The sequence below is a fragment of the Neoarthrinium moseri genome (assembly GCF_022829205.1).
Source record: "Neoarthrinium moseri strain CBS 164.80 chromosome Unknown scaffold101_Wmoseri_CBS_16480, whole genome shotgun sequence".
Lineage (NCBI taxonomy): Eukaryota > Fungi > Ascomycota > Sordariomycetes > Amphisphaeriales > Apiosporaceae > Neoarthrinium > Neoarthrinium moseri.
Window position 1 is genome coordinate 39,792 of NW_026055215.1, and position 8,639 is coordinate 48,430.

General features: G+C 48.6%; 1 protein-coding gene across 1 annotated transcript; it reads left to right on the forward strand.

Moving 5' to 3' along the window:
* Nucleotides 1–223: 223 nt before the first annotated feature.
* Nucleotides 224–2,920, forward strand: JN550_013020 (uncharacterized protein; the record flags this gene model as incomplete). Its single annotated transcript, XM_049311560.1, has 3 exons — nucleotides 224–380; nucleotides 431–901; nucleotides 951–2,920. 3 exons carry the CDS (start codon nucleotides 224–226, stop codon nucleotides 2,918–2,920), a joined length of 2,598 nt encoding a protein of 865 aa, XP_049165012.1.
* Between the last annotated feature and the right edge of the window lie 5,719 nt (nucleotides 2,921–8,639).

The window sequence follows — 8,639 nt, forward strand, 5'->3', positions numbered from 1 at the left end:
GAGACCCTGTTGTTCATCCAAAGTGCCTCGTGTCGTAGTGGTATCTGCAATATGGGAGTTTAGCCAGGGCAATTAGGCCAAACCATGGTTTACTCCTCGGGGGGCAGCGGTGCTTCCATGAATTGGGTTATATAGCTCGATTATCCCGCGGCGTCACGAAGCCTTGCGTCTGGCTTTTTAGTCGAAGTATCCGATACACGTCCAAATCGGTATTTGGGAAACAATGTTGTTCCAAATGGTCTTGGGCTATGTGGCCCTCATCGGGGCGACAAAAGCCTTGGACTTGCAAAGGAGCGCTCAGGTGTGCACAAACTCATTGCTTATCGATGATTTCTCAAAATGGAACACTTCCGAAAACAGCTTGCTGGGGGCAACTAGCGGTAAGATGAATCACAGCTTGCAGCAGTGCGCCATTCTCATTCAACTACAGATGATGGCACGATGAACTCTACCAGCTTAACAGGTGGCGTTCTCACCTTTACTCCCAACTCTACGGCCACATCGTACATGTACGAGCAGTTCCCATGTACCGCAGCCAAGACACAAGGATATGACCTTTTGTCGTTCTCAATCAAAGGGCCCGAGGCCGCGTCAGTTTCTCTGGAGCTCCAGACCCAGCCCAATTGCGGTGCCGCTACAGACTCGTACACGAGCTACTACTATACGGTCAACGGCCTCGCCGGATCCATGGAGACAATCACCGTTCCTCTTAGCTCGTGGACGGGTGCGAACCTGGATGCTATTGTTGGCGTACTCTTCTATGGTTTCTCCAAGGGCATGACTGGGACCGACAATGTTTGGCAAATCGATAATATCGCTTTGCTTTGCAGCGCGGGCGCTCCAGTCCCCCCTCCGCCTGGAGGTCCGACCACGAGTCCGACCACGACCTCAGCTCCAGGAGGTAAGTCTGACAACACAATCACAGCTGGGCAATCTGACAGACATTGTAGTTCCTGGCCCTACCACTGTAACGGTCACCTCGACGGTCATAGTCACTCCCACGACGACCTCAAACCCGTGGATTACTCCTGGGCGACCAACTACGACCACCCGCCGGACAACCACTAGACGTACTACTACTCGCAGGCCGGTACCAACAACGTCAGACTGTGACTGGTGGGATGATTGCGATGACGATGGATGGGGCGGTTGGGGGCGCCGAACCGCTGTTGAAGAACGAGAGGCTCCAGCCGCGACTCAAGCTGCCATCCCTGAAGCCGCCACTCCAGTTGCGAATGAGGCTTGCAGCAACCTCTTGATCGATGACTGGATTTCGCAATCGAGGTTGACATTCCTTTACTACAATGCCCTCCTCAAATCTTCCAGCGACGACGGTACCATGAAGTCGATTGTCGTCAGCGACAACAAGGTCACCCTGACACCCTCAAACACGGACTCGTACTTCTACACGCAAGTGGGCTGCATCAACGCACAAAGTTACGGTGGAATCTCTTTGAGAATCAATGCCGCAGCCGGCTCTCAGTTTACCGTACAGCTAGGCTCGACAAAGGGCACTTGTGGGACCGACGATATGACCACGGCGAGCCTGACGACGAAGCAGCTCGGGTGGACATTCGACGGGACCGATCAGCTGTATAGCATCCCCTTGTCCAAGTTCTCCGGCATCGATTTGAGCAAGTTCAATATGATCTATCTCACCGGGTTGAAGAAGGCAGTAACTTTGGGTCCGGTGGCCATGTATTGCGGGAATGAAGTCGTTGAGTATGTAGCCCCCAAACCAGTCGAACCTGCTGAACCAACAGCGACCGTGGTAGCGCCGCCAAGTAAGGCGACCAACCTGGTGATTGACCGATTCGGAGGTGCTGACACAAATGCACTCGGTCAATGGCACGGTGGAGATGATGGCATCACGACGACGTTTAAAAGTAACAAAATGACACTCAAAACCAACGACTCGGACCTGATGTGGAATACGCAACTGACGGAAACCTGCCGCGACATGACACAGTACCAAGACGCCTACCTACACATTGCCTATTCCGGAAGCAACAAGTTCAGTGTTGCCTTGCAACAGCACAATGCGCAGTGCAACGAAGCTATCCAGCCCTATCCTGAAACGTGGGACTCTGTTGAAGCCGCAAGATACGCTTCCAATTCTGACATTTACATTCCGATGAACCATTTCAATATCAACCATACCCGAGTGATCGGCGTCGCCCTGAAGGGGTTCTATACTTTGACACCTACCGTATTTTCCAAGATCGAAATCGTCAGCTCAGTCCCTTCTGGTTGGAAGGTGCCGTCTAAGTTGCCTTCTGGAAATTTTGTCTTCGGTTGTAAGCGGCCCAACTCCTTTGCCTTTGCCATCGATGATGGCGATCCAAAACTGGCACAGCAAGTCATGCAGACGGTCAAGGACGAAAACATCACGGTTACTTTCTTTACGGTCGGTGCCGCTCTCCAAGACCCGACAACCAACCTCAGCTCACTTTACAACGGGATGGCCGCCAAGGGTCACCAGATCGCCATGCACAGCTACACACACCCGAAGCTTGAAGGGCTACCGGACGAGGCCTCGATCGACTGGGAGTACAGCAACATGATTCGAGCGGTTTCAGACACTTTCAAAGGGATGCACACGCCGTACTTTAGGGCACCCTTTGGCACCGAAGGGGCCCGGATGCGACAGAGGCTTGCTGCTGTGATCGATGATCCTTACATCGTGCAGTGGAGCGTCGACGTTGAAGACTGGATTTGGGCGGAATCAACCACTCCGGAGAAACAACTCGATGCGTTCAAGAGAGATGTCGCTAAGGGAGGCAATTTGGTGGTGATGCATTATCTATATCCATCTACCGTCAGTTACTTGAAGCAGTTCATCAAAATTGCCAAGGCTACGGGAAAGCAGCTTATGAGGGTGGACCAGTGCATGATGGACCCGAATGCGCCCCCGTTGTAACCAACAACAAGGGAATGACGAAAAAAATGTGCGGGAATTTGCATAGTGGGGTTCAAAATAACATCGTCCTGTCATAGTCTCGTCATAGTCGAAATAAATCGAAGGGAATTTTGAGTGGGCCAAAATCGTCGTAACCCAAGGCTACTTGTGTATTGGCGATTGTGGCTCTCCATAATCACCCAGCTGATGGGACTTTTTACATGAAAGCTCAAAGATCTTTTACAGGAACGAAATTTCACTTTCTTAATATAGAAAACGAGAGTATTGGCTTGCTCATTAATCATGTGTTGGAAGAGTGTGCTGTTCACCTATAGAACAGAACGACAGACCACAATCAAGTCGGTTGTCGGCAAGTGATTGAGAAATCTCTAGACTCGGTATACGATGAACAATGTTCAATTTCATGGCCTGATTGGTTGTGAGATGACTGAGAGACCAAGACAAATCACGTTGGACTGCTCCTAAGGCTGTTCAATAAACTTCCATTATTCCTGCCCCGTTGGTTCCGGAAACGTGTGTAGAACTCAGATCAACTAATATAGCCATTGGAAATGGATATTGGGAGAACTTCCGTCCACCTGACCTAACGTCGACTACAAATGATAGTTTTATTTGCCGCTGGAAATGGCAGCACTGCCAACTTGACCACATCTTCTCTTAATGTTCTCTTTAACCTAGATCATCCGATGTGTTTCGCACAGAGTCACATATCTTGATTTGGTCTGCAGAAAAGTGACTTTCTTGGCTGATACGAAGTAATACGAAGTAATTGACGGTGATAATGGTCTTGTCGAGACGCTCCTGAGAATAAACGGTCTATATCCCAGATATCACCTTTGCATATCCGTAATTTACGTTGCGACACAACCATCATTTTAGCTACTATACACAAGTACTCGTGATAAAAAGAATTAGTTGGGTTGTAGCACATAACGATGAATTCTTATGGTGGGCATTTTCAAACCTTACGGAGGATGCCAGACTTACTATCACACGAGTTGCAAGGGGTTTCCTAGCTCCACGAGCATTTTGATAATTTTGACGTAAATATATGAACAAAAGGTTGGTGGGTTAGTTATCCGTTTTCTGCCTGTCTCGAGTACGTGTCGCAGTCATAAAAGCCATGTTTCCAGTCATGATGTGCTCTCTGCAATTGATAAAAGAAGCACGGCATTATTTTTTTACGCTGGAAAACAGATACGTGCACCAAAGAAGAAGAAGACGCGTAGACTTTCCGACGGCATAGAACTATTACTTTTAGTTGGAGCTACGAACCGCAGTGCACTTGGCCAACGGCGTAGGGTAGAGGGTAAGGCATGGGGCTTGAATTACTATTTCGCGTCAAATATCAGAGTCACAGAAGGATTTTGACTATAATACAGTCTGGGAATATCCCCACTTGGGACTCTTAATTCTTCGGTTTGTTAGTTATCTCGTGTCCAAACTCACTATGCCCGCCTGAACAACTTGACTCCATTTTCTCGCTAATTTGCCACAGTTCAGAGGTGCGTTATATAGGAGACGTAGTGTATCCACAGACTACAAGACAAACCTAATACACGGTAGAACTGAATAACCAGAAGTATGGTAAAATTATAGAATCTGTGACCCACGAGTGCATGCATACGGACCACGCAAAACTCTGCGTAGCCTCACAGTATCATTTGTATCAACACCATGGTAAGAGTCGTTGACACATGTGGCTTACGTATTCCACGGTGCCTTACGTCGGTGGAGAGCTCTGCCGCAAACGGGTAGTCACAATGGTGAATGACTACAAAATGATTCATATATAAGAATGCAACTGCTCAAAGTGAGGCATGCCAAATATTTTATCTGCTAGTCTTTTGACAGGGTTAGGCACCCATCACGGTCAAGGCAAGCTGCGTGAAGTGGGGGGTGGATTCCCCGCAGCCATGGAACATTGGTAGACTCGACAGGCAGTATTCGGTGGAAATCGAATTCCTGACGGTTCGCACAGGGGCAGTGGCACGGAAGCTCTTCTCCACCGCTAGCCTTATCATCACCACTCGTATATAAATGTTGAAAGATTTAGGTTGCTAGGGAGCGTGGATGAGACAGTGAGGTCCTAGTCAATATTTCCACTTCTAGGAGCTCTCGAGGGACAACTTGCACAATGCACTCCGAATACCGCAAGAGAGTCGCAATTGTGACTGGTGCTGCTGTGAGTCTTTCTATTCCAATTGTACCTAATGTTATGGCTCATATATAGTAGTCCGGCATGGGCCTTGCTCTGGCTACGTATCTTGCTTCCAAAGACTGGTTAGTTGCTCTAATTGATGTTAACGAACGAGAAGGCCAGGTAATAGGTACTACGAAACCACATATTCTGCACTAGCAAGTAGCTAAAATGCCTCTGAAGCAAAAAGACTTGGCCGTGGCACTGTTTTCTTTCATGCCGACGTATCTTCGTACGACTCGCAAGCCCGTGCTTTCTTGTCGGTATACCAGAAGTGGGGCCGCATCGATGCACTCCTAGCCAACGCTGGGATTGTTGATCGCTCCTCTGTCTACATCCTGTCGCACAAGAATGCTCAACTCAATGAAATCCCGCCCGCGCCAGATACGAGTTGTACTGATATTGATTACAAAGGGTTTATATATGGGACTCAGCTGGCAATTCATTTCATGCGTCATAATACCCCAAGAGGTGGTAAAATAGTAGGGACGGCAAGTGCAGCAGGCGTTCAACCGCACCCTAGCTATCCTGAGTACAATGGGGCAAAGGCAGGAGTCATCAACTTCATGCGAGGGGTTGCGGACGTATTGAAATTGAAGGAAAATATCAAAATGAACGTCGTCTGCCCCGGCATCGTCGCCACCAATATTATCCCCCCGGAGATGGTCGCGGCTGTCAAACAGGAACACCTTACTCCCGTCAAGACTGTTGTCGATGCTTATGCCTCTTTCCTAGAGGAGAGAGATAACCGGTTCGGTGTAGCTGTTGAAGCCACCGTCGACAAAGTTGTTGCGTTAGATTCCTGGCCGCTCGCCAATGGGAAGGCAAGTATCAGGAGCATCACTGTGTGGGAGCCTCTGTTTAAGCAACTACATGGAGAGAACAGTGGCCTTGTCGGGTCTCTGCTTTGATGCTCAATATAGGGAAAGGACGGACGAACTCAACAGCGGCAAATTTCGCCAAGGCATGCGAGAAAGGAGGACCAGGCCTGTCATGAAATTGTGAGCCATTGGGAAGGAGTAGGGAGTATCTGATGACCCGTTTTCAAACGGAAAACGGACAGTGAAGGAGGTAGTTGGATAGCGGGCAATTGGCCTCCATCAACTTGCGGTACCGACAACGCTCGCTGGACTGAGTCATGATGCCTTGACTGGGACATCTTTGCGTCTCATTTCGCGTTGCTCAATATTTACAAAGCATAAATAAGAATGAGAGTCGCGTTTCGAATATCCAGAGTGCGTGTAAACAAATAGAATATCACGCAGATGTATTAGAAAACCGGACACAGCGAGATCAACTAGCGGCCACACCACACACTGCAACCTGAATTTCGCTGTGTCCGGTTTTCTAATACATCTGCGTGATATTTGGACTCATCTCTGAAAAGGGGCGTTCAGGACATCTTACTGGCAACTGCACCTCAACATTTGGGACATGAGATGAAACAACGGAAGTCTCGTTGATTACACTCAAGCCTGCGCTTGTAATTGACAACACCCATTAGGGGGTACAATATTTTGGACACGCCACTAGTATTGTAAACCTCCCGACCACGTCATCTGAAAATCATAATCTCCCATCTGAGCCTTCTTGACGATACTCACAGATGAATGGTACTCTAGACTTCTGAGTCGTGTGCGAGCAAGACTTATGTTTCGACTATTTGCACAGAGTTCAATATGAATGAGATCTAGTAGATGAGTGTCTTGTAATGGGCAGTGATCTCTCAATGAAACTAAGTTAAAACTAAGTTCTATTAGTGGAGGCGAGTACCATAAGATGATAGGAGAGTACTGTTATTGTATATGTCCACTGACATAATCTCAAAAGTCTTGCGTAATCAGTTGCATTTAATCTAATGATCCGATTATGCATCGTACTCCATGCCAACAATCCGTTGGAGAAGAGGTGAAGCAGTTGTCTCCGAAGCTCGATTGTATAGCTACTCCCATAGCTCGATGTAAGTGTCAGGGGTGTACGTCAATATATACTCGGTAAGCCACCCAATAGAATTTACAGCGCAATCACCTCGAGGTGGATGTCGAGCATGCCTCGCATCAAATGACCTGCGAATACCGCTAATGCATCCGTGAACAATGGGGACCCATTCCAATCAAGTGTCACCGCCAAAAAGCAATTCGGTGGCCTCTCAAGGATCAGCTTTGCAGGCGCCCTCAGCAAGCCTTGGCCAGGAACCCTTACTTAAAGCCCATCCAATCGATGATGACATGACACGAGGATGGTCTGAGAGGTCCTGCGCGTACCCGCGACTTTGGGGCCATTGACCGCCCTGGAAAAAGCCACCTGTGCCTCCATGCCGAGAACCCCATCTCGGAGTGCCTGTGCGCGCAAAATCGGCCCCCAGGCCGTCGCTCCAAATTAGACTCGACATTTACCAACTACCGTTTGCGTCACACCCGGTGAAAGGTTCTGCGTACTTTGGAGAAACCCAGCGTCGGAATGCAAGTGAGTGTGAGCTGGGAAGGCGATCTGGTCCTGATCAAAGTATACCCGGCAAGCCTGGCCTGGAACGCAGAGAAACGGGTGCATGCATAGGTTAGAATGCATACATGAGGAAAGCTGAGTGCCTTTGGCTGACCAAGACCGGGCTGGCTGGGAATAGCCTACCCTTAGCAAGCCTACGTGCAATAATGGCCTCAGATAAGCACTAAGCGTTGAGCTGTTGCAATCAAATAGCAAGAAATGGTGAGCACAAATCCCACGTGCGGTCGTTTGCAATGCCATGAGACATCCTAGCGGATGGGTTCGCCTCGGAGCGGCAGGCCGAATCTGAATGAGGGAAGGCTTGGAGCTGCACTCCAGTTTTGGCAGGGGTTGGCTATTCATCAGTCTTCCACAAGGGCAATCTTTAGATGCAACTTCAATGCATCCCATTAAGATTTACCCCTATCTTTGGTCAAACATACACCGGGATGACAGGCTTCCGACCTAGTAGAATCCAGTTCACTCGTTTGTACTTGCTGTCAACTCGGCGGCGCTAGTGTAGTTTGAAGCGGCAAGCCGCATATTGCGCTGCTCGGGGATGGCAGTGGTAACTTGTCTCTACCGACCTCATGGACCCAGGAAATTACTCCCAACCAGATATTACCTCGTAATTTCGAGTATTGGCTGGCCGCAGCCTTGCTCATGTACTCCGTAATTACCTCCTGGTCTTGAGAGGGTGGAGATGATATTTGTTAGGAGACAAACGCGTCACGTATTTTCCGTCAACCTTGATTGGTAATCGTTATGTCAGATGGATGAGGATTATACCGTGAGAAGAGCTTTACAACAGTGTATTTCTTATTAACCCAGGACTATACCCGATACTAAATCCCACGAAGCCTGCATCATGAGATTTAATGATAAGATTACTAAAATTTTAGATTCTAGCACTCCAGCAGCATGTCCAGTCTTCGTGACTATGTAGCAAGTCAAGGATACTGAGATATTCTAGAAGCTTGTTAGATAAAACTCCTACGTAAACCCTGGGGATCTGAAACGAGTCGCCTCTACAGA